Source organism: Misgurnus anguillicaudatus, chromosome 12, assembly GCF_027580225.2.
Source record: "Misgurnus anguillicaudatus chromosome 12, ASM2758022v2, whole genome shotgun sequence".
NCBI classification, from domain to species: domain Eukaryota; kingdom Metazoa; phylum Chordata; class Actinopteri; order Cypriniformes; family Cobitidae; genus Misgurnus; species Misgurnus anguillicaudatus.
Genome location: NC_073348.2, coordinates 28395313 through 28422617, shown reverse-complemented (window position 1 = coordinate 28422617; position 27305 = coordinate 28395313). Strand labels below are relative to the sequence as shown.

Below are 27305 nucleotides of genomic sequence, written 5' to 3'. Positions count from 1 at the left end.
AAAGACATCAACATTTTGGATGACATGGTGGTGAGTGGATTGTCTGGATTTTTCTTTTGAGAAGATGGAATATACCTTTAACTAACATTTATAAGAATTATGTGCACCATTGTTTGTTTGTTTGTGTTAATGCATTTACAAATGTATAATAATACAATCTTAGTGTATTGCAGTCACATATCCTATAGGAACAGGTGTTCCCTTGAGAAAATTAACAATGATTTTATTGATTTTAATGACTATTATTTTTAGTAGATTACTACTTTACTATAGTTTTAACTACGGTTATTGTGGTCAGTCCATAGTAAATTTAATGGTGTTTTATTCCAAAAATCATGCAATTTCTATAGTAATACTATGGTTTATTTAGCAGATTTTTATACATAAGGTCCGTTGCTGCTTGTTTTAAAGACAGCATTAAAACAAATGCAAATTGTACACACACTGTAATTAATATTAGTTAATGCATCATAATGCGGCATGGTTTTATTATTAACATAATCAGCTAAATGTAACCTAATGAGAATGATACTATAAGATAGATGATATTATAAATGACATTTGAGTGTAAAAGAATCGGGTTTAACTCGAGACTCGGGTCTGAGAGCGCAGCACTATATACACTGAGGAAGCGTATTGCCTGTAAAGCGGCACTGCGGCAGTGTTGTATCAATGCGCCCGGTCCCCGGGATCCCGAAGCGCGGACTTGCGAAGAGGAGCAGCGTCGCTTCCTTGCAGGATTTATTTGTTTGTTGAATGCATATTTCTCTTTTGTTTTTCCTTTACGAAAACGGTCGCTTTCCGAATGCCGACGACTCGGACGGACGGCTCTTGTCCGCTCGCCAGGCGTTGCATGTGTTGGTTTTGTCCTGCAGGCTTTGTGTTTTGGAGGATCTAGAGCTGGAGAGAGAGGCAGTGCCAGGCGCTGCTACTGCTGTGGGCTGGACCGGCCACGGTGCGTGAGATTTACTGAGAGAGAGAGAGAGAGAGAGAGAGAGAGAGAGAGAGAGAGAGAGAGAGAGAGTGTGTGTGTGTGTGTGTGTGTGTATGTGTGTGTATGTGAGAGAGAGATGATAACCAGCAGGAATAAAGGATAGCAAGGATGGTAAATAGACGAAAAGCATTAAGGTATTTTGGTGTGAATGCCAGAAGATGTGAATGGAAATGGCTTTGTGATAGTAATCCACTTGGACTATTGATCAGGCTGTTGGTGAAATGTTGGAATGCGTGATTCGTTTAAAAAAGTCCAATGACAATGCTGGTGTTGTGCACTTGTGTGGTGACTGTTGGATTTTAGGAGCAGCTATAGATTGACGTGTGCTGGTGAAGTTTGGGTTGATGGCAACCTATGATGTCATAACGTTGTTGCTGCTGCTGTGGTGTTCATTGTCATTTGGAAAACTGTCAGATGATTGTTGTCTGTGATGTCATAATGAAGCTATTCTTGGTGTTTGTCAATTGGGGAAGCATTAGTTGGCTATCTATGATGTCATAATGTAGTTGCTGCAAGGGTTTGTCATTTGGTTAACTGTCAGTTAATTGTTCTCTATGATGTCATAATCTTGCCTCTGTAGGTGTTTATGTGTTTATGTCACTTGATGAAGTTCAGGTTGGTTATCCATGATGTCATTGTGTAGAGACTAGTATTTGTCATTTATCTGTAATGTTATAATGTAGCTAGTATAGGTACCTGTCAGTTGGTTATCTGTGAAGTCATAATGTAGCTGCTGTAAATGTTTGTCTTTTGGTTAATTGTTTTTTTATGATGTCATAATGTTGCCTCTAGATGTTTATGTCACTTGATGAAGTGCAGGTGGATCTATAGTGTCATGTAGCTATTCTACTTGTTTGACATTTTGTGAAGGTTTAGTTGCTAATCTATGATGTCGTAATTTTGTTGCTGTAGGTTTGTTTATGTCATTTGGTGAATATTTGCTGATAGCTGATTAAGATGTCATAATGTAGATACTGTTGGTGGGTAGTTACACATTTCCTAGGCAGTTCCTCAATTATTACAAGGTCACTAAAGCTGCATAATAATAATAATCTAAGAACTGATGTATTATAGTTTTAAAAATTCTCCCCCCAAAGCAATTTAATGTCATCTTCAGGTGTATTTGTCATACAGTGAAGTTTGAAATTCATAATAAATGATGATGTCACAATAAAGTTAGATTTTACGTAGTGTAGGTTGATAGTTGAGAATGATGTCATAATTTAGATGTGTATAATCAGTGGGATTTAAATGGAAAGTGATGGCATTTTGATTGACATGCACAGTATGGCTTAAGGAAATGTCACAGTACTTACCCAACTATGGGTTGAAACAACCCAGCATTACTTATTTAAAACTGTATCAGTCAAAATCAGTTTCAGAGCAAAACTTTGTTGCAATGATAACATATTTTAAATAAACACATGCAATTATTTAAAACTTTATTTGTTTCTGAACGAATTGTTATGGGTGACAAGTAGATGCTTAATGTATAATGCATATTTTGAAACATTCTCTAAAGAAGTCATGTTTTCTTTTATTAAACCGCAAGATCTAGGCAATATGGGATTTGAAAGTGACTTTAGTCATTGTGGAATTAGATCAAAAAGACAGAATCTCCAGGCAGCTGATTGTACAAATGTGTCATTAAAATTGCTTCCTTCATAGTAGCAATTTCTTCATAATATTTCCTATAAATAGTTAAAGATGTGAATTATGGGGGTTAATGCATTTTTCATTTGTAAGCTCTCACTGAGATCTTCTCAAACGTCTGCTCTGTATCTTTTTGACTTGTAGGATGGGAAGGTGTCAGACTGCACTTAAACAGAGAGCTGCTTCAATGAAGACAACCATGTGGAGACCTGTTACAGCTCTGTTGGAGGACACTTCAAGTCATCTACTAGTTTGTATCACCTAAACTTCAATTCGGAGATTTCGGATTTCTGTGCTTGTGGATATTTTCATGTATGCGTCTGGAATCTTATGTGCATGTTAGATGTCAAACAAAATATCGTAACTTCACCAGACCTCGGGATTTGGATAATTGCACCTCTTTCACTGGAGTTTAATAATTGAGCATTCACTTACAGGTGGTTTTTTTTGGGAATTGTGGGAATTGTGAGTTTTGGTTCAAGTGCTTTCAATTCTGCAGCCAATACCGAGCGAGGGCTGAGAGGCTCCGGCAGGAAGTGTTGAGTTGTGAGTGTGTCATCTAGTGAAATGGATGGCCCGCGGTGCAGCGGGATCCGGAAAAAGCGGAAGTCTCGGTCGGTGCGAGACCGGGAACGTGTGTCTAACGGGATCAGGAATAACCATGTCCGAGGCCCCGTGCTTCGATTCTCCTCGGATTCCGAGAGGGAAGGCAGCACCAATCCCTCCTCTTCCTCTCGGCCGAGACCACCGAGGAGGAAGAGGAAGGAGTCTACCTCAGCAGAGGAAGACATCATTGATGGATTCTCAATATCAGGATTTATAACCTTGGAGGCTCTTGAGGTAAGAGACTGAATTTGTTTGGTTTAGTGTTGCTACTGCACATTTTAATGTGTTTTTAACTGCTGTGCTTATTTAGTTTGGCTGTAAATGAGTGATTTATCAAGAATTTTTAGACCTATCTACATGATCGGGTCTGTTTGCATTTGCTGTTGGATTTTCCTTTGATTCTCTGTGAGTGTGGTTAAACAGACGTGGCTTCAAGTGTTTTTTTTCTGAATGTGTAATTCTGGATAGATTTCGGATGTCGTTTAGTAACTGGCTGAACAAAGGATTTAATATTGCTGTAATTTTATTTCTGTATATAGAAGGAACTCAGCTTTTGAATTAGACACATTGTGCATAATTGTATGTTTGTATTGCTGAATTGGGGTGTAGTGTCTGGAAATGAATTCTTTTATATTTGACTCCAAGTGAAATTCTTATTCAGATTTATGAAATACAAGTTGGATGCAGTAGCTACTGGTGTAGATCCGGTACTTGGTTTAACAGTATTTACAATGAAATTGAATTAGCTTAGTACTCTATAACACATGGCCCTGTCAGGATAGTCAGTTGTTATTTTGGTGTATCGCTTCATTTTTCTTCAGGCACACAATTTATATTAAACTTACCTGAGTGAATTAACTAACAAATAACTTTTATTATACCATGAATGTAGGCTTAGGTGTGAACACAGATGAAAGAAACTCAACAAACCGCACCATTATTTCTGGCGATCTCAGTTGTGTATGATTGACATGCTGGCTTTGACGTGAACCACCACAGATTCCAACATCTCAAAATAGTCTATATTTTTAAAGTAGCAATACTTTAATGAACCTTACTACCCAGCAAGTGATTTTCCGTTTAAAAACACAGTTCAAACACAGCTAAGACGTCTAGGCTAAAAAGCAAAGCAAAATTTGGGCTGCCAGTTGCTGCGTTTCCATTATAGGTTTGCACAAAACTTTATTTTCTAAATGTTGACCAAAAACTTTTGCGAAATGATGATTTCCATTAACCGATGTTACGACTAAAACTTAATTTTGTTCTCTCTCAAAAAGTCATTAAAAAAAAACATGGCGGCAGGTTTATGTGGCCTTATATGGCGCCGCACAGACCGGCATGTGTATGACATTAAAATACCATGAGAGCGGCTCAAAAGCATCGACTTCTGAATCACTTTAGCTGTATTTTAATGGATGTTTCTCAATGTCAAGATCCTTCCTTGGCAAAACTAGTCCTTACAAGTCACTTCCTTCAGAGGCTAGGCGAGGCTCCTCTTAAGCATTCGGAGAACACGTTAAATGGAACAGGCTAGCAAGTGCACGTCATTGCGTCAATGAAAGGTGTGCTTTCGGTGCTGCGCGCATAGGATTGTGGGTGATTTCAGTGCGCAAAGAGCGCGAAGGATACACATATGCATCCTTTCCTGCATATGGGATATTTCTCGAATGAAGGACTCAGTCCTTGGCTGAAATTCCCAGGATCCTCGACATTGGAACAGTCTTTCGACGGACGTCGATGACGTAGCATCCTCGAAATTCTGGTTTCCGAGGATCCTTCCTTGACATTGAGAAACGGCTATTGTCATGAGCTTGTCGGTTCTTGTGACGCCGCATGAAGTTGACCACACCTCCTCTGTCTTATCCTCCAATCAAACATACCGCGCCATATCTAAAGAATGATCATGTGACTATTACGCATGTCAGGTGACCGCATGTTTCCATTGCAGTTTTGCAAGATATTCCTTGTTCGAAACACCTCACCTGGACAAAAATTTTTTTTGCGATATATGGGAGTTTATGGGAAATTGCAGTTTTTCTATTGGGCGCATTTTCAATTCCCTACTTCAATTGTCACAATTTGGAAACGGAGGTAGTGAAAACTTATTAGACGTCTACTGTCACCCAAAAATAATAAATTAAATAAATAAATAAATAAATAAATGAAATTCAACACCTTGTGATCAGTAGCTGTGTTTCCATTGCAGATTTGTGCAAAACTTTAGCGTTATTTTCTAAATGTCGCAAAAGTCTATTGTGAAGTGATGGCGTTTCATTAATTGATGATATGCGACTAAAAAAGTTTTTGCGAAAATGTTTTCAATGGCCATATTTTCAATTCGCAATGTCATTTTGCGCAATTTAAAGAGTAATGGAAACGCAGCTACTGTTTACTTTGCTTTCCTAATGAAATATCAGACATCTCACAAGTAATTTTGGCAAAAACAACCAGTATGTAGGATTGTGGCCAAAACTGGTATTGCAATCACAAAACTTGTGGCTAAAACTGGTACTGCAATCACACAACTGGTGGCCAATACACAAAATGACAACATAAACATCAGTTGAGGGCTGCAACTCCACTTTTTAAATGACAATATCTAGGCCGGACCACTGTTGTCAGTGATATAAGTATTTAAAATTAAAATGATTTCTTAATGTCTAGTGACATATCAGGGCCATTTTATGATTAATTGATATAAATTTCTTACATACTGTTCCTTTAACTTTGGCTAACATAGCCAGGTCTATAATTAACTTTTTTCTGTATCCACTAATATTAAAGTATATAAGAAAAACTACGAAAATTATTAAAGTGCATGATTTTTGGGTGAACTGTTGCTTTAAAACCAAATCTACACCACTGCATTTTATCTAACAAAACTGCCACATTAGTGTGTGTGTTTTTCACAAACACTACTGCTGACAAGATATCTGTGGAGACTTTGTCCTGACTTCCAGCATCTCTCCTGCTTTTAAAACGGCAGACAGTGTGACACACGTTACCCTCACATCCCCTACAGATGCGTTTACATTGTGTTGCATGTTCACTACAGTAATCTGTGAAAGGAGCCCATCAGCAGCTTGCGCTGTCACGCTGGCTCCATGAACCGCAGACGCAGTTCTCCAGGGGTGACATCCCATTCACTGCTCCTCACTGTTCTGAGATCTGTGACTCATAACCATCCCCGTGTGCTCTCTCGTCGTGCTCCATTTAGAACCTCACAGAGCAAGAGACTGCAGTCCAGATCTGGCAGAAGTGTCAGTGAATCGGCTTTATTTTCCTGCACTTCAGCAAGCCAAAAACCCTACATTGCATTGAGTTTAATGGAAAACCTTTTCAAATGTTAGCATTTTGTGAAATAACAAAATATGAGGGACTGATGAGATCAAGTATAAAAGGCATTTTAACTAATTGGGCTAAATCACTAAAACATTATAAAAATTGATCAGTGGATTTCAAAATGCACAAGTGCATCTTTGTTGTTTCATTTGATGTTTACTTCTCATACATCTATTGAACACCAGTAGCTACACTGTCTGAAAAATAAAAGAAAGGTCCTAATCTGTCACTAGGGCAGTACCTTTTAAAAAGGTCCTAATATGTACAATAGTGATGCACGGGTCAGGGTTTTTTCCAACCCGCGGGTCCCGCTTTTATGAAATATTTTGCCTGCCCCGCATTACTGTATCTATTTTTACAACTTACCCTCACCAGTGACCATTAAAATAGACATACTAGGCATTTGTAATGTAAATGAACAGAGGCTTTATTTTACCCTAAAAGTGCTTGGAAGCAGCCATTAGATTACATCGCCCTGTAAACTGGCAACAATATACGCTTACGAACCATAGAAACCAGCATGGTCATGGATAGGATAATGATAAACATTTTCAACATTTACAAAAGGATTTGTATTATCTGATCACAAATTCCTGACCTTAATTTATTGTCTTTCCTCTTCACTTATATGTCTCCGTTTGTTTTATTGTTGTGACTGGTAGCGCAATAGCCTGGGTGCCAGCCGATCTTAGCCCCGCCCACAACATTTTGAGAAACGGGAAGATCGGTCTGGGCGGGCTTTATACGATGATGGACAGATGATCAGTAACGTAAATCAACCACGTCACCAAAGAGCGCGTGTGTTGAATCTGTTTACAGCGAAATGGCTGCCGCGGTAGAAATCAGATGTGTGGATTCTGACATTGAGTCTGTTCTAAAAGATATCGACAGAGCATTGATTTTAAAAGAGGAACAGAGGAACGCGAGCAAGGCATTTGTTGATGTTTTTGCCGTCCTTCCTACGGGATTCGGCAAAAGTTGTCGCACTTATGAAGGATCAAGTTAAAGAAGCAACTGAAATGGGTATCACGGCGATGCAACTCGGTGTGCACGACGAGATGGATATAATTAGCGGTCGTTGCCAGCTTCTTTTCGGAAGCCCGGTGTAGCAGCCGATCCTGTTCCCCTCGGAATTTGTGTTCCCCCTTCCAGTCGATAAAGCGTTTCTGCCGACAGCGCAGGCGCAGGTCCCTAAATATCTGCGTGTTTTTTTTTTTTAATAGAATTTTTTTGTATGGTATAGCATATTTACAGAGTTTCTACAACCTAATACAGCTTAAAACAATTAAAAGTATAAAATAAATATTCAGGAAAAACAGCTGGGTGTACAAAAAGCGACAAGGGGAACACAAATTCCGAGGGGAACAGGATCGGCTGCTACACCGGAATTGTGGAGGGACATGCTAGGCTCGGATATTTTTCAAGCAAACGTAATGGGTATCGTCGTGGATGAAGTTCAACTAATGTACAAATGGTAAGAGATAGTCTTACTGTATGACTTAATGTGATATAAATGAAATGTTGTAAACATAGTAGGTGTTGATGTACGTTCGCTAACTCAGACTTGTAGTGTGTGTCATTGTAGCGAAATAACTAGCAGTTCGGTCAAGCTGCAAATACGTCATTTCAACATACGTCTCACACCATGTTGCTCTGATTGGTCATAGGTCTATCCAATTGAGTGCAGAGGCATTTTTCGGTTGAGACACGCCTCATAATTATAGCTCAATGGAGCGGTATCAGACTCAAATTCTGACTAGAATTGAGTATGACAACTTCAGGCTAGTAGCGCAAGCTGCTTGGCGCTTTCATGACGTGAGGCCAAAGATTTGGGCATATTAAGTTGCTACTACATTGCTACGTAGGCCTACGTAATTTAACCTTATCAAAGAACTTAATAAAATATAAAAATATATATTCCCAAATATATAATATAGGTTATAGGGAATTGCATGCAAAATACCTATTTTTTATTTTGTTTTTAATGACCCGCCCCACAATAAAGTGACAATTTCTTTATCCGCCTCAACTTGACCCGCAGGGCCCGCGGGTTATGAGACGACCGTGCATCACTAATGTATAGTAACATTTAGGTATGCATGCATTTGGTACTTATGGTGCTTTCCCATTGCATAGTACCCCATGGTTTGGGTCAGCTTACTTTTGTGAGCTTTTCCACTGGGTGCAGTATGTAGTACTCAATACTTTTTTAAGTACCACCTCGGTCGGGGTTCCAAGCGACCCGAGCTGATACCAAAACGTGACGCGAAAACACTGTAGATCACTGATTGGTCTGAGAAAACCGTCACTACCAGCGTCATCGCTATAATGTAAAAGATTAGCTTTACCTTCATGCTAGCTTGCGCTGTCTCGAGCAAACTTGTTGTCATCTGTGCTCTGCTGTAAGTTCCCAAACTCCATTTTAGCGATGAAAAACAACCACAGGTTGAGAATCAGGAACATCATAACTGTTTTTTTCCAGACTTGCAGTTTGTTGCGGCACATTCACGACGTGCATGTTCTCATATATGCTTAAATGCAACTTAAATGATGCTCAGCGGAGCGTGTCGACTGACACAAAAACTGTCATGTGAGACAGAGGTAGTGATAAACGTAATGTGTAAACATCTATTTGTGGTGGTCAATTTTAATTTTGTGGTGGACTGAGAAATAAATGAATGTATGGGAATGTACAAGGACGCTCTCACTTGTATGAATTCACAGCAGTAGGTAGCGCAAAAATAACGTCACGCCTATAATTCCTCCCACTCCGAAGTGTTACTAAACTTGATGGAAAAGCTAACCAAGCCAAAGTGAGGTGAGCTGACCCGACCTGACCCAAACCGACGTAAAAGCGCCATAACGTGTCTTTTTGAAAGCGCCCCAGTGACAGCCAGGGACTTTTTTTGGTCATTTTATTTTACAGTGTACACGTGCTTAACCCTGTAGCACACCCAGTTGTCTTGTTTTGAAAGAATGTGAGAGATGTTTTGTTCGGATTGAATTTGGTCTTTTTGTTTTTCTTTTATGTGTTTTATTTTTAGCAAATAATATAAAAATCTCATTTTGCCATTTTTATTGTGTAATACAAGAGAGTGGACAAGAAGTAATATGGAGTTGAGATTGGAATAGGATTCCCAAAACTCAACATGTTAGACCAAATCTCTCTCTTTTTACAATCGCAGTCATACAAGGTATACCACATAGTTATCTTATTGTATGGGAGCCGACATGGCGAAGCACCAAAATGCACATTTATCCATAATCCGCAATCCAAATCATTCTAATGGGTTAATTATTTTTTCTGAACCATGGAATGAGGATGAGAAAGTGGTTTTTCTTCATCTATTTCAGCCATGCATACTTTATATCCAATACAGCTTTGCTTTTAATCTCATTATTTTTAAATTGTCTGCGTCTACCTCTCTGTGTTTTCTACTTTTTTACAATCCCTTTGATAGCTTAAATTCAAGACAGAATTTGTCATCAATTTGCTGGGAAGCGCTCAAAGCATTCATACAGATATTCCCACCTGACACGCTGAAAACAAACTCGTTCTGCTTCAGTGACCAGACTCTTATAGAAGTGAGCAGTCAGCGCTGGGTGTTTATTAATGCTGCTTCACACAGGAAAGATTGGCATGAGAGAGCACGTGTTACACCACTTTAAAAAATAACTAAATCATCATGCCTGGCTTGCCTCCGCCCCTCCTCGATCGCTGAGTATGCAATAGTTGCGATGTAATCGTTTCAAACAACCCCCCCACCTTTGCACGCTCCGCATCGCCAATTCAATAATACTTAATGCCTGCGCCACTGGTGCCCTAAAACCACTTTATGTGATCATTGTGTTGTAAAGCTCTGAGCTCATTTGATTGAGAACAGCAGTCGCCCTGCCCGCTTTCCCCCAGTGCATTGATCCACTCGTAAGAAAACAGTTAAGTCAATGTAAATAATACTAATATCCTAGCTCAAAACAAGGCTTTTGTTGTCTTTCGACTGACAATCAAAACGCATTTTCCGATCCTAATGCGGATGCATCACCGTTTTACACTTTCAACAGCACTGTGTTCTCCCCCTTGGTTAAATTGATGACTCTAAGTGCCGCGTTAATGATTTCAGACGTAGCTTTTATCTTGCATGAATATTTTTCGCTGCCTGCAGTAACTCAAATGCTGTGCAAAAACACTAATGTCAGTTTTGACATCGGATTACCATTTCAGAATAAAAACAGTATAGAGAGTAAGAGCCCTTCATGTCAGGCTGTAGATGGTTGAAAGAGGAAATTAGGTCATGGCCGGAGGAGGGGTTGGCACCGGGCCAAAAGGGGCACATATTTCGTCTGTATTCGCTTAATGCCGCAGCGAGACAAAAAGCATTCTGACAGGTTGTTATTTTTTTGGTATTGTGAATGCACCATCAATTCAGCAAATGGTATTTGTTAGGATTACAGTAAAGCACACGTGTGTTTTATTGTGTTACTGGAAGGCGGTATGATTTTTCCCCTTGTAGTTTTTGATAAGAAACATATTTCCATGTAGGTTTTGTTGGATGGTGTTTAAATGTGAAGTGTGTCAGCATTTTTTCAAGTTTCCTTTCTTATTTTTCAATGTTCAGACCAACAAGAAGTCCCACCCCAATATGATAGGGGTGGCACGGTTCACAAAGCCCACGGTTCGGTTCGTATCACGGTTTTAGGGCCACGGTTTTCAGTTCTTTATGGTTGTTGTTGTTTTTTATCGTTAACACTCGAGAAATTTACCTCAGTATATGATATATAGCTTAATTATTTACAATTTAGGATACATTATTAACAAAATTGTTATATCATGTTATCATGCACAAACTGAATTTGACTTGACTTTAAGCACATTATTGGGACCATCTCCACCAAAAAAAGGACAATGTGTATTGCTATCTCTACAGGAACGTATGTGCCTTTTTAGCACACAAAGATTGAACTTGAAGCACACAAAGATTAAACTGAAGAATTAACTTGCATTTATCAAACTGCCAACTTCAATGTAACTTGCCGTGTTTATACTCGACGCCTCCAGACGATCACGAGGGTGCGTGCGGCAAAAATTACGTCAACGCGGAGTGGTCGGAAGTGCGCGTTGAGTGCGGGAGACCCAATTTCGCTTGGCAGTGTGCAGGTCAAATTTTATAACTTTGCGCGCGGTTCTGCAACCCAAGAAGCACAAGTTCCAGGCGAATCTAGCCGAGCATGACGTCTCATCACGCCGGCACCCAGTCTGTGCATCGAGTATAAACACTTCCCCAAATGGAGGCTCGCGATTAGTGATGATAGGTTCTTGAACGAATCGTTCTTTTGAGCCGGTTCTCAGGAAGTAACCGGTCGAGCCGGTTCGCAAATCGAACTGAATCGAACTTTAGTTTTGGGCATAGGTTCCGGGTTGATGACGCAGGACGCACAGCCGAAATAGCACGTCGGACGAAGTTTGTCGATGATTGCCGAGGTGAGGATTGCCGACGATTCTGATGGATGAGTTGCTGACACTGCGTGTGAATCACCGAGGATTTGAACGAGCCTGATGCGCGAAGTTTTTTGTTTTATTAGTTTCTTGATATGCTTGTTTTATTAGAAAGCTTTAGTTTTGATACAATTTATTTTGCATGCAAATCATATTGTTATTGTTTAAAGGCAGGATAGGCAGGAATTATCTAAAAAACTTTTTTACAAAATTGTTTAAACTGTCTTTATATATCAATACATAAGTAAAATGTAAGTACTCTGAAAAAGAGAGTATAAAAATCGAGTGTCTGTAGACCTCTCACCACTGTTTTAAACACAGCTCATTTTTTCCATTCACTCCACCCCCTCCCTTCTGGGTTTCTTCTAAAGCCACGCCCCCAAAACACATGAACGCGAGACACTGACAGCTTTGCTGGGAGAAGGATTTACCTCAGACAAGCGGAGAGGAAGGAGCGCGGTGCATGTAGTAACATCATGTCACAATCACATGTAATAATACACCTAACTTTATCACTATGAATATAAACAGATAGGATGGCTTTTAGTACTCACTATTAAGTGTTTTGCATGGAAGAGTTTCCGTGATGAAAGCATTGTTGACTCTGATGAGGACTACACTCCGCAGACAATACCGCTACGTCGCATCGTCGACTCGAGGAAAAGCCACGTGATATTTACTCTCGCTTGATTGCTTCGTTTATTCCCTTTTTGCCTCGTTTGCCTTCGCTGACTGGATATGCAGGTACTGTGAGTTCACTTTCTCTGCCATGCTTGTGCTCTTTCTAGACTCTAGAGTGCCTCGTGCACGTTCAAATCAATCGGGTGTGCGCATGTCCGGGCAGATCCCATAGCAACGGGTGGTGCCATGGTCGCAAGAGAGAGTGAAATTCGCGCAAGCTAATCATTTGTTTCGTCCTGAATGGAAATAATTAGCTGTGTTTAAAACAATCGTGAGAGGTCTACAGACACTTGAGTTTTATACTCTCTTTTTCAGAGTACTTACATTTTAATTATGTATTTGTAGGCCTGTCGCGATAAACGATAAATCGATTAATTGCACGGTAAATAAAATGAGCTCGATCATTTTTTTCGGCCGCAATAATTCACATTTGCATGCTTGTTTGTTTTCCTTGTCTCTCTCTCTCTACCAAAGAGACTGGATGACCGCTCCGTGCAACGAGTGACAAGGAGTGAACCCTCGTCAGTCATTTGTCAGTCGCATGATCTGTGTGGGGAGGGGGGACTCCTGGCGTAGCCTATCACAGTAGGCGTACTGAGGAGGATGAGCGCCGCGTGAGGAGTGTAGCAGGAGAAAACACTAGTTGAGACGAGAGTTGGAGAAAAAGATGGATTTACTAGAGGCTGTTGTGTTTACACTTGTCATTAACATGCGTTTTCATCGACCGGATCACAATGTTTTACGTCTTTTCTGACTTTTCTGACACAAGGTGAACAGCGCTATTTTTAGCCTTTCATTGATAAACTAAAGCGGGTGATCTCCGCAGTTTCATTTTGCAAGCGTGTGAAAGTTGCGCGATCTTATTTCATCAATTGCGCTGAAAATTCAGAGAAAGCTCTAACATATACATGTAGAAAATACTGTGCAGCCTGTTTTCTTGCTAAACAAGCAGTGGACATAATATTAGTTTGCGTCCATATAAACTCATAATTACTCCCGCTGGCGTTTAAATGACAGCGGAGAGACTCGCCCACCGTCTCGACAGACCACCCACTCACAGTATTCAGGACAGAAGCGGTCGAAAGTGGACAAAAGAGACGGATTTAAATACCAGGTGTAAACGTGATATGTCTCTCTCGTCCACTTGTGATCTGATCAAAAACACATCTTAATACCAAGTGTAAACAGCCAAGTTTCAAAACCAAACGCTACAGCTGCAGTGTGGGAGTACTTTGGATTTAAACCTAATGACCGAGGTGAACCACTAAACCTGAACGAGCCGTTATGTCGCATTTGTGGTAAAAACGTAGCACTTAAAAGTGGCAACACGACAAACATGCATATGCTCCTAAAACGCAATCATCCTGTTATTTTGTTCATTTCTTGTGGATATTTAAAATGTCTTCCAGTTCCAGTATTACTTATTGTTTAGAAATAAAAGTTTATAGATCTTTGAAAAGGTGTATCTGCATTATTATAATGGACCCGGAGCATCAATGTTATCGTCTATCGCGATAAATTCTGAGGCAATTTATCGTCTAGCATAATTTGTTATCGTGACAGGCCTATGTATTTGTATATAAAGACAGTTTAAACAAATTTGTAAATAAGTTTTTTAGATAATTCCTGCCTACCCTGCCTTTAAGGAAGACCAATGAGTTTAACACACAAGTTTATTTATTATTACACACATCCGCAATTGTGCATCAGTGTCTTTTAGGAATCTTATTCAAGTTGTAGGCTTGTCAAAACTGGTCAGTTATATCTGGCATTTACTATTTATTTATTATTTATGATCCGCGATTTAAACTGTGACCACATATTAACTTGTGAATGCAAGGCAATAAATCAGCTATGCCTTCACAAAAACAACTTTTTATTAAAATGTTTTAATGTGTTGACACAAACGACTTTATTTGAATGTTTCATTGATACAATAAATGTGTAGTAATGTCATTTCTTGATGACGTCAGGAACCGGTGAATCGGCTTTTTGAACCGGTTCAATGAGCCGAACTGTCCGAAAAGAGCCGGTTCGCGAAAATGAATCAGACTTCGCATCACTACTCGCGATGATGTGGAGCCAGATGAAAGGCTTATAGTTAACATATGGGCACGATGCTGCATTGCGCATGCGTCGAACCGTGCGACACACACACACACGCTCCGAAACCAAGAAAAGTGAACCGAATGGTTCTGATGTTTTTTCATGTACTGTGCCACACATACAAAGTGATTTTTGGATTGTTTAGGATTTGGCGATACAAACAATTATGATAAAGTTATGATAGCATCACAATGGTTTTTGATTGTGGGAACATCACCATATGAGCTGTGAGAAAAGAGAATCCTTTAACCTTAAATAAAAGCATGTTTTACCTTTAAAGGGAACGTATTATGCAAAATCCACATTTGGACACAAATGTGTGTTGGCAGTTTGTGAACACAACAACTCTTCAATGAAAATAATCACCCGCTCCTTCATTTTTAATCCACAATAAACCAAAGCAGTCTTATTAGACAATGTTTTAATTCTCTTGTTAATGTGACGTCACAAAAACAAAGCCCTGCACACAGCTAAAGATACTAAAGATACTATTGTCCCAGACTGCATTCACAAGAATTATATCTATTTTTAACCAAAAGCGCTCACTGTCTGTTAGTAAGGGAGGGCGGTAGCTCATTTGCATTTAAAGAGCACCTATTTTATTGCTAAAAACAACGTTATTTTGTGTATTTGGTATAATACAATGTGTTCGCTAGGTTTATGGTTAAAAAACACATTATTTTCCACATACGGTAATTTTTTGTAGCTCCAGATTTCACTCTCTTTCTGAAAAGCACAGATTTGAAAAGCCCCGTGTCCCTGATTACCGTAAATGTGACACTCTTTACCATGTTTGAAAGATTCGCGCACAATGCAATGCTAACAGGTGTTAATTTACAGGCTGTGAGTCCAAGCTGGAGGAATTATGATAATGTCGGTATGTACTAATACACACCTACACACAAAGGAAATGTAAAATCGTAAATCTGACTCTTTAAACTGTGTTTTGGCTTCCACCCAAATATAGGAGCCTGCTATAATAAATGATCTGTGGAGTATTTCGAGCTGAAACTTCACAGACACATTCTAAGCAAACCTGAGACTTATATTACGTCTTGTAAAAATTGGCATAATAGGTGCCCTTTAAATGCTATTTTCCATCTTTAAAGATCTTTACACACATTTCAAGCTGTTCTCTCTGTAAATGTATATTATTGAGTGTTCATGAGGCAGTGCCAAATGCATTTATTGTTTATTGTAATAGTGTCATATGCGCTATGACAGAACTGCCTTCTTGGCAGAATTCAAAGACAAGGTATAGATTTTCTGAGCTGTGGATGTCTGCTTGCTGTTTAACAAAAAAATCGAAAGGTGGAGAGAGAAACTGACATACAAATGTGGAGAATTACACTCTGCATTGATGCACTATCTAAGATAAAACATGCACACGTATCATCAGTCAATAATATGTAAAAAAACCAAAAAACAATATCGTCATATTGAGAGTGCAGTAGAATCCAGAAAAACAGTTTATCTTCAATAGTGATTTTATTTATGACTGCCATTTTTGTTGTGGTAGCATCTATAAATAATTTCATGCCGAATGTCATTTTTTTAAGGTTTCAATTCATTTGCCTATGCTTATATCCACTCATGGCGGTGACAGGCAATATTCATTTAGACCTCAATTGAAACTGTCAGAATATGACGTGTGATGTGCATTAATACATTGCTGTAGGGTCCATGACTGACACATCAAATATAACTTGCTGCTACTCCAACGCATGCTAAATGGTGCCGTTGGATCATGCTTTAGTTGTGGTTTTACTTTTTTTGATGCGCTTCATAGTCAGCAATCCTTATGGGTTGCGGTTTAGTTCATAAGTACCATTGCAGTAATTTTTGCGGTTGCTAAATATTTTGATTAAGAGATTAAATGCATCTTTACACTGCTGAGATTTTTATATTTTGGCCCTGGACCCTATGGACAGATGTCTAACACTAAATTATCAAGCAGGTATCAATGCTTTATCATCTTTAGGTGCTCATTTGCTTAGTAAACTGACTTATTTATTGTGTCGTGCAACCATATTGTCTCTCGTTTTGGCCCTATTAACAGCAATCATCCAATCAATAAAGATATTAAACGTGACCCGACATTTTTTGATCTTTAGAGGCATTTCAAGTGAAAATAACACGCTTGTTTGACTTGGAAAAACAAAGGCGCGTTCAACTGTGAAAGGTAATTGGTTAAAAGGGTCCACAATTACAGGTTCGATGAGGGTTAATCGTTTTTGAAGCTTTGATCCACTACTGGCACTTGTATCGGTATGACAGCTGTACTTTTAATCGCCCCATCACGTATCCAGGTGGGTCTGCACGGGCATGCGTGCGGCGGCCACATGTTGCCTAAATGACAGCCATACAGACAAGCATTGACAATTATAATCTTATGGTCATATCCAGATGCCATAACCCACACACACACTACAGCAACCACGGTAATAGCCAGAGTGTTACAGGAGGGCTGTTAACCACAGTAAATGTTTGCTCTCATGTTTAAATGGTGTGGCAAGAATCCCATTAATGACCCAGTGAGGGCGTGCAGAGGGGATAGTGTGTGAGTCAGCACTCCCTCTGAACTCTCCAAACATCTGCTCAATGATATGCACTGATGCCTTTGTAGCTTTTAATTAAAGGCGACAAAAACAGTTGAGGTGTTAATGGTTGTGAAATGAAATAGCATGCACGGGTCCGCGTGGACTCGCCGGTTTATGGCGAGTTTTTGCTGGGTGGTTGGATTAGTAATCACCTATGGTGTCGGTCAGCAGCAGTTTGTTTATTACAGTGTTTTCAGGAACTACAAAAATGCTTGGCTTTCGTTCAGTCACGTTGTGTGAGATAGAACGAGATTTGTTTTAGTGTGCATGTTTTCCGCATAGGTAATAATAGGTACAAAATAGGTAAAAGTAGGTACATTTTCCGGTGAGATCACATTGAATACCTGTTCAAAATAGTTGGGGTCTTAAAAATATTAATTACAAGTCTCCCTTACATACACTCATAATTCACATAGTTCAATGTGCTTTATCACAACAGTCACTGCACATTCGATTCAGTCCTATCTGAGTGCACATGCCCTTGTATTATTCTCTTGTGTCTGCACACACAAGATTGCCCCACACCTGACCCCAAACACTTCTGTGGACCAGCAAGCTGTTTCAGACACAGCTAATTTGTCACTTCAGGGAATAGAGAAGATGCCCGGAAACCGTCCTAAAATTTTCCCCATGACACCCTAAAACAATAACCTTAACAATCACATTGGCCACAGTGCACAGAGCAATCCTGTCTGAAGTCTTTTAAATACAGCATCAGATGAAGTGGTGGTTCTGTATACGGGAGGTGAAATAATTTTTGGCCACATTAAAACTGAAATTGGTTTACAATAAGCATTCTACACTCACCTAATGGATTATTAGGAACACCATACTAATACTGTGTTTGACCCCCTTTCACCTTCAGAACTGCCTTAATTCTACATGGCATTGATTCAACAAGGTGCTGAAAGCATTCTTTAGAATTGTTGGCCCATATTGATAGGATAGCATCTTGCAGTTGATGGAGATTTGTGGGATGCACATCCAGGGCATGAAGCTCCTGTTCCACCACATCCCAAAGATGCTCAATTGGGTTGAGATCTGGACCATTTCAGTACAGTGAACTCATTGTCATGTTCAAGAAACCAATTTGAAATGATTCGAGCTTTGTGACATGGTGCATTATCCTGCTGGAAGTAGCCCTCAGAGGATGGGTAGATGGTGGTCATAAAGGGATGGACATGGTCAGAAACAATGCTCAGGTAGGCTGTGGCATTTAAACACTGCCTATTTGGCACTAAGGGCCTAAAGTGTGCCAAGAAAACATCCCCCACACCATTACACCACCACCACCGCACAGTGGTAACAAGGCATAATGGATCCATGTTCTCATTCTGTTTACGCCAAATTCTGACTCTACCATCTAAATGTCTCAACAGAAATCGAGACTTATCAGACCAGGCAACATTTTCCCAGTCTTCAACTGTCCAATTTTGGTGAGCTTGTGCAAATTGTAGCCTCTTTTTACTATTTGTCGTGGAGATGAGTGGTACCCGGTGGGGTCTTCTGCTGTTGTAGCCCATCCGCCTCCGCTTGTGCGTGTTGTGGCTTCACAAATGCTTTGCTGCATACCTCGGTTGTAACAAGTGGTTATTTCAGTCAAAGTTGCTCTTCTACCAGCTTGAATCAGTCAGCTCATTCTCCTCTGACCTCTAGCATCAACAAGGCATTTTCACCCACAGGACTGCCGCAAAGATGTTTTTCCCTTTTCACACCATTCTTTGTAAACCCTAGAAATGGTTGTGCGTGAAAATCCCAGTAACTGAGCAGATTGTGAAATACTCAGACACCAACAACCATGCCATGCTAAAAATTGCTTAAATCACCTTTCTTTCCCATTCTGACATTCAGTTTGGAGTTCAGGAGATTGTCTTGACCGGGACTACACCCCTAAATGCATTGAAGCAACTGCCATTGGTTGATTAGATAATTGCATTAATGAGAAATTGAACAGGTGTTCCTAATAATCTTTTAGGTGAGTGTACATCTACAATTAACCCAGAAAGTGTTTATATTTGACCCAACAATGAGTTAAAACGACCTAACATTTTGGGTTGAAACAACGCAGCGTTTTAAGAGTGTATACAGTAGGTTCAAATGCTTTTACAAATGCTTTAGCCAAACAATTTACATTTATGCATTTAACCTTACAATTGTTTATCATAATGTGTGTTTCTGGGATCGAACCTCTGGCCTTCGTGTTGCTAGCTCAATAAAGTTCTTTGTTCCTTTAGTTTCACTTAGCAGTGCATATTCTTGTTACATACTTGTATTGCATGTAGGCTGTCTGAGCCATCGCTTGAATTCATTGGGTGCAGAGTAGATATTTTAGAAAGGGCAGCCATTTTTCAATGCATTCAGACATGTACAAACAGAATTGAGACCACTTTGAGAAGTAAAATCTTGGTGGTTTCAAGAAAGATCTTGATGAATCGCTACAGGATATAAAATCAAGCCAAACCGAGTCACTACATATGGTGTGTGGGGGAAAACAGCTCCATTGCCAGCCAACAACAACACACAATTCAACAGCCGGAAATTACAGTTCGGGACATTACTAGAAGGACGTTTGATTCTCAGAGGGGGGAAAGAGCTGTAAGGAGAAAAAAGGATGGGGAGAGAGAAAGTGAAAGTGACAGAGCAGAGAAAAAAAACCTTGTCCTCATCTGGTCCTCTTTCAACCTAGTCTCATGTACCCAGACCATTCACCCTTTGAAATAACTGTGCTGTAAAAGTGCGATGTCATAAGAGAACCCTGTTTGGTTCTCCATACATTTCTTTTCCTTAAAGGACCTTCTCATTCACGGATGTTCCTCATGTAGCAGCACCTTTACTTATAAACCCACACTGGCAATATGCATCTGTCTGAGGCAGATGTGGGTCTCAACCTGACTTTATTAGTTCTTATAAAGGGAGATCAGGTTGTTTTTGGGTGAGTAAGTGAAGCAGAGAAAGACGGTATAAGAGGAATAGGAGGACATACACGTATAGTCTCGAGCAGCACTAAGCTTGAAAAGCATGAGATCACCTGCCAGGTGTTGGCAGGTGGAGAGCCAGAAGTTTGAACCCCATTATGGTCTACGTGAGCCTTCAACCTCTTCAATCCTGCTGTCTCCAACCACATACAAGAAGGAGAATATGAATGGAGGGGGCTTAGTGATGCCATTTTCAATTCAGGGTTGGCAAACATTTGTCGTCTTCTCTTCCTCCACACATGAGAAAGGAGATAATGAAAAATGAGTGATGGCCCACCAGATAGCAACTTACAGACATGGCAGATGTATTATTATAAACCTACTCAGGCAAGCCAATTATATGAGAATAAAAATGTAATTTGCCTAAGCATTAACGGTGCGAGTTCGGGCAACGTATCTTTTCTCAGCAGACTTGCGTTTTTCCGGCTACACCTAAAGGCATTTAGGATAGACGGCAGGCTTGTATAACACAGCTGTGGGATATATTATTTACACTGTTCTCTGACATAGCTTCACAATTGATAATGCTCATACTTTTTGTATTAAACTAGATTTTATTCTGCACTGCTCATATGGAAATAAAAACAAGAAAAAGTGTGTTATGCTTTTCCACGTAGTCAAACCTAAAATTTTGTGGATCCTACAGTGTTCGGAAAGGTCACTGGTGGCTTTTAATATTAAAAAAATCACCTTGAAAAATGTAAGTGTCAAACGGTAATCAAGAGGAACAACAAAATTAAAGAACTGCGTAGTTCTCACCAGATAAAACAAATGCCTAAAGATTACTTGCATTTAATGATTTATTAAAATGTCAAATGAAATATCAGGCAATGTGTGCCTTCCTGCATTAAAGGTGTAATGTATTTTTTTAGAGGCAACCAACCTCAATTTCGAGACACAAACTGAAGCAGATGTTGTAGAACGTTTGGCGAACGTTGATGGATAGCTTGAAGATTGTAAAAACTGATTATTTCCCACTATTATTACATTATCTTAAAGGAGTGTAACTACTGTAGCATGTAAATAATGCACAGAAATAACGTGAGCAAGAGCGCTTAACAATTATATTGAATCAACAGGCACGTGCAACCTAGCTAGCAGGTTGCTCAAACAACAAAATCACCACCTAACTTACTTTAAATTTGCAAGAACTATAGACTAATACAATAACAGGCTTAAATAAACCCAAAACATAAATCCACTTACAGTTCTCACGGACACGCGTTTTATCAACTGGCTATCCTCCAGACATGACGGACCACATCTTTCTCTTATTTCGGCTGTGTGGCATGCGTGCATGGAAAATCACCAACTTTGACTTAAAGCTCACATAACACACGCTGTTTCTGCATTTCTGATATTAATCTGGAGTACCTATAGAGTAATATTACATCTTTTATATCTCCGAAGAGTCTTTAGTTTAATCAGATTTATAAAAGAAAGATTAGCTTTACCGAATCTTTCCGATAACGTACGAAAAAATGAAGACGGAGGAGTTATACCGCGGGAGGAGCGAGTACGAGTCATGCAACACTATACAACACTGTTTAACTTATGATTCACTACATGTTCGTGTCATTTATATAATATGCACGTGCCCATTTCCAACATAAGAAAGAAGTCTTACTTACCGCATGCAACTCGTGATCCGGTTGGGACTTTTCAATGAAATCCAGCGCATGAAACACACACCCGGATAATAAACTATATCCATTGTTTCTATAAGGCTGGCTTTCTTCTCCTTACATCCAAAAACACACTTCTTCTTTCGTTTCATTGTTGAGTCTTGAAATTAAACAAAGCTGTCGGGTGATGTGATGTTTGCAAGTTCTAGCATCTCCCGCTGATTGACGGATGGGCAGGGTTTTCCGGGGGAAGTGCCCATAAAAAGAAGTGATACGTATAGAATCCCCTGAAACGTCAGCTGGACCCATAATCGAAATTTTTTTTCTTAAACTTGTAGGAACCCTGGCGAAGTGCATTCGGTAAACTCTTAAACTGTGTTAATAAGTCAGAATGCATGAAATACCATTGGACCACCCCTTTAAATTCGCATTGATGCTAAATAAAGTACTCTCTTTGTAAATGATCCTATATACTGCTTTTATATTGAGAAAAGAAACCAATCTAAATATAGATTCACTTAACATCTGGTTTCCCGAAGGTCTTGACGGATCTTCTTTTATCCAAACCACTGCTGTGAAACATTAGTTGCCGTTTCTGTCTTTCCTTTGATTTTGTTTCTGGATTAGGGTTTCAGTATTTAGCTTCTTGTTTGTACCTGACCCTTGCTGTTTATTTCAGTTCTTAGGAAGTCATCCTCGCTAAATGCCATATTTGTGGCTGCTGAATAATGCATGAAGAGTAGCTTAGTGAGTTTGTACTTGGTGGGAGAGTAATGAGCAAGCCTAGTTTCTAATGGCAGGATTTGGCTTGGCAAGATGTTTTATGTGCAAATTGAATTGCAGATCTAAGGAGCGTTTTGGAGTCATTGGAGTTAACAGAAGTCGTGTAGTGTTGTGGCTACGAATACGAGAATAGAAACATATGGCGCAATGAACCGAACTAAAACTTGCGCTTCACATGGCGACCATTAAAGTTTCTCATTGTTTGTCCATTTTCAATCTAGATCTCGATCTTGAACTTGAACTCTTGTAAACAACTTGAGTCACTTGTTATGGTTTTCTCCTCTATTTGTTTAATTTTACACATTCGGATCTCCTTTTTCATTGTTTTTTACCTAGTCACAACATGCCACACTTGCCTCCAGGCTGTCTGTCTATCAGCAAAACCTCGGCTTTGGAGCTTTTCAGTGACCTGCTGCTGGCTCTCAGCTGGGTTTTCACTGATGTTGATCCTGCATATCGCATTTGATCTGACTTTAGACAGGAGGAGCCTGCCCTTAGAAATATTTCTACTTAATTTGATTGTGGATGGTGGTTCAATCTGTGGTTCAAACTGGAAACTGGAACTTAGGTTAAAGTCTGACTTCTGTATTGTGGCGTATTTCCGAGAGAAATAGCGGGTGTGGTCTTGTGTTTTCCTGTGAATTGATTGGATATAGAAAAGGTGTTTCATTCAGAAATAAAACTCGCAGCAGACTGACAGTTAAAGGAGGCGGGGTTAACAGATACTCCGCCCATGCTGTGAATCTGACGTCAACAGAGAAGGATTGCAGCGAGCGTAGGCAACATTTTCTGATTTTGATGAAAATTTATAAAGACACATTAATTAAAAAAATATTAATAATAATGACCCATGCGGATAACTTTTTATAATAAACACTGCAATATTCCATAAAAAAATAAGAATTGTCAGTTTTGATTTCATTGGGACTAAAAGTTAGAAGTAAGTGCAGAGAACTGTTATTTAGCAACACGTTTGTATGCTAAATATATTTTTGTTTCATTTTTTTATTACATATAATGTATTATATTGATTGGAAGCATTTTGGGTAACATGCACGTATTTGTAGTATGTCCCCCCCCAGAAAAAAACTGGATGAAAACGCCAAGATCTGTATACATTTTAAAAATGTGCAAATAAAATATATGCACACTTTTTGACATGTGGCCGCAATTTATGAGGAAGTGACGCATTTGTGCTTTTTAATTCACTGGATGGAAACAATATTCCAGTTTTATGCACAGTAGTGCTAGTAGTAGCTTTCTTTAGTTACATAAGTACGTCCTCAAAAAAAAAAAAAAAAAACACTGGATGAAAACGCCAAGAACCGCATGCATTTTAACTCTTTCCCCGCCATTGATGAGTTAACTCGTCAATTAAGAGAAAGCCCTTCCCTGCCAATGACGAGTATTTCCGGCAATCCGTAATACCACTATTATCCACAACTAAGCAACTTAAAAAACCAGGAAGTATTGCCTAGGGCAAACGGCTGTATGTCCGTGTATGTTTTGAGGATCGCTTTGAATCTGATTTCTATTAAAAGTCCTTCACAAAAATTTAATTATCTCAGCTTTTTGCTCAAAATTTTGTGTTTTTGAAGAATATATTAGAGGTGATAAAAAGAGAACTAATGAAAGTAGGATGAAACTTTTTTTAAAGCAGAGGGTCTGTTCTTTCATTTGTTATATTGTATTGTGTTTATATATATGTATATAAAGAAAATAAATTTCTGGAAGGCATTAAACTTTTTGTGAAAATAATGAAAAATGCTGGTGCTGGCAACTTTTTTAAAAAACGCTGGTGGGGAAAGAGTTAAAAATATGCATATAAAATGAATGCACTCTTTTTGACATTTGGCCGCACTTTATGAGGAAGTGACGCATTTGACTAGATGGAAACAATATTCCAATTTTGCGCCGCATAAGTTTAATTTGCAACTTTGGATGGAAACATAGCTAGTGAAAAAGACACAAGCACACAGCCAAGCTCCGTTCATCTAAATCTCAACATAACTATCATTAATCACTAACTAAGTCTTGCACTTTTATCCTCTTGCCCCGAGAAACACATAAAATAACACTTAATTTCAACATTTACTCTCCTCATTCTGCTCCAACGAGAATTATTCATGTAGTCCTGACACAAATGAATTAAGTAAACTTTTATTTTATGAATTTAAATGGATTGCACTCAGTAAAATTAAGATGTGATGGAAAAACGTGGAGGAATTTGTCTTGCGTTAGTTCATTTTAATTAAGTAAATTGTAAATCATGTTTTAGTGTTTTTACAGTATGCGAGTGTTGCGAATACGATTAGTAGAGTGAAGCGCTCATGCTTTTATATACGGCTGGTGGATCCAAGTCATTTGACTGGAGGTAGGTTTTTTATTCTTCATGGGGGCATTTGAAAGTACTTCACTCAGAGAGCTCAAGAGATGAAATCTGCTGTCATTCAGAGACACACAAACACTCTCTCTCTCTCTCTCTCTTGGTCTCAGCTGGATAGCTCCCTGCAGACAGCCTTATTTGTTCCAGCAGATCTGTTTTTTCCTCTCCGGCTTGAGTTCAGCTCGCTGTAGGAAGCGAAGGTTGCAGCGTGAGGTCAAATGTATCTAGCTGAGGTTAAGGCTTGCACCGATCATAAGGAGTTATTTTCAGCTGTCTCTGTTACAGCAATTTACAGCGGTTTCACAAGCTATTATGTGCTTTATGTGGCTAGATAACATACAGGCATTGCTTTTAGTTCAAACCTGTTTAGATAGATTATATAGTGTCAAGTTTGGGTACTTCACCACCAAAACCATACTGAACAGTGTATAACAATGGCTGTCTTTCCATAGCATCTCTATAGAAGAGTCAATTGCAAGGCAGCTGTTTGTGTACATGCATGCATGCTGTGTAGGTGCCGTGGCATGCATGTCTTGGTTGAAATGGCTGTTTTGGCAGGATATAATATAAACACAGATGAGTTTAGTTTGTGTAAATAGACTGGAGAGAAAAATATCCAATGTGTGTATTGGGCCTTGCTGTGTTAAAGAAACAATTCATCCAAATGAGAAAATTGTATGTATGTATATAACTTTCTTTCTTCAGTTGAATTTTATTTTATTTTAAAATGCTGTTATGTTATATTGATGCCAACTTGGTGAAGCTCCTAACATCCATCCATCGTTAAAGTAATCCAAATGACTCCAATAGGTTTATATATTTCTTCTGAAGCAAACAATAGGTTTTTGTGAGGAAAAATTACTTCTGGGATGGCATGAGGGTAAATAAATAAATTATGAGAGTTTTCGGTAACACTTTACTTGAAGGGGTGTTCATAAGTCTGACATGACACCTTTATAATCATGACATGACACGTGTCATGAACATGAAGGATATCTTATGCACGTATATGACAACTGTCATTAAGTGTCATTCGTTTAATTATGTATTTTTAATGCAAATATGACATTGTTTGAGAAGTCTTTGTCATGACACCTTGACATTACCAAGACAACATAACTGACCACTTTTTACCAGTAATACAAATATAATTTGTCATTAAAATGTCATTAAGTGTTAATACTCTGTCAAATAGTTTTATAACAGCATCATAAATATTTTTCTTGACTTCAACTACAATGGTACAAATAAAATTTGTCATTAAAATGTCATTAGGTTTTAATACTCTGGTAAATAGTTTCATTGATATACTTTAATGTTCATAATGTTGTTTTTTAAGTTTCCTCCAGGCGTTTAAGAAATTAAACCAATCATCCAATAATAATAATAATAATTAAAATTGATAAAATTTTATTTTATTGCACTAAAATTAAATAAAAAACGGTACAATTGTGGGTTAAGCCATGCAGGGTTGGGTCCATATAGCTGGAAAAACTAATTAAATTAATTAATATTTGTGTGTTTTCTTCTATGTCAGAAAATTTCAGAACCCTCTGTGTGAGGAAGAACAACTTTTGTTAGTTGTTAGTTTTTATGTATTGTGCACATACATAAAGTATATGTTTAATCTTTTGAAATGTCTGTTGCATTTTGATAAGGTATTTAAAATAATTTTTATTATTAGTATTAACACTTAAAGACATTTAAATGACAGTTTAATGTAATGTTAACCCATAAAGTTAGGTTGTTTCTTAAGTTTGATAATTATCCTGCTATGTCAAGTTTATGACAGAGTTATGACAAGTTATGATGTATTGGTTTATGACAAGTTTTCATAACAAAGACATCTCAAACAATGTCATATCTTTGCATTAAAAATGACATAATTGAACAAATGACACTAAATGACAGTTGTCATAAACGTACATAGAATTTCCTTCATGTTCATGATACGTGTCATGTCAAGTAAAGTGTTACTGAGTTTTCATATGTCAACTATACCTTAATATAGCCAATAAGATCTGTTGGTTTCTATCTTGTCATAAATATTATTTTAACAA

General features: G+C 38.7%; 1 protein-coding gene across 6 annotated transcripts in view; it reads left to right on the top strand.

The window, feature by feature from the left end:
- Positions 1-667: 667 nt before the first annotated feature.
- Positions 668-27305, top strand: part of auts2a (activator of transcription and developmental regulator AUTS2 a) — a 400535-nt gene continuing 373897 nt past the window's right edge. For 3 of the 6 annotated variants that reach the window (XM_055208397.2, XM_055208394.2, XM_055208396.2), the window contains exons 1-2: positions 669-955; positions 2792-3487. In XM_055208397.2, the coding sequence (XP_055064372.1) occupies positions 3215-3487 (273 nt within the window). In that variant the 5' untranslated portion in view covers positions 669-955; positions 2792-3214. Of the gene's footprint in view, positions 956-1079; positions 1129-2791; positions 3488-27305 lie in introns of those variants that run through there. The other 3 variants (XM_055208393.2, XM_055208395.2, XM_055208392.2) reach the window with 3 other exon arrangements.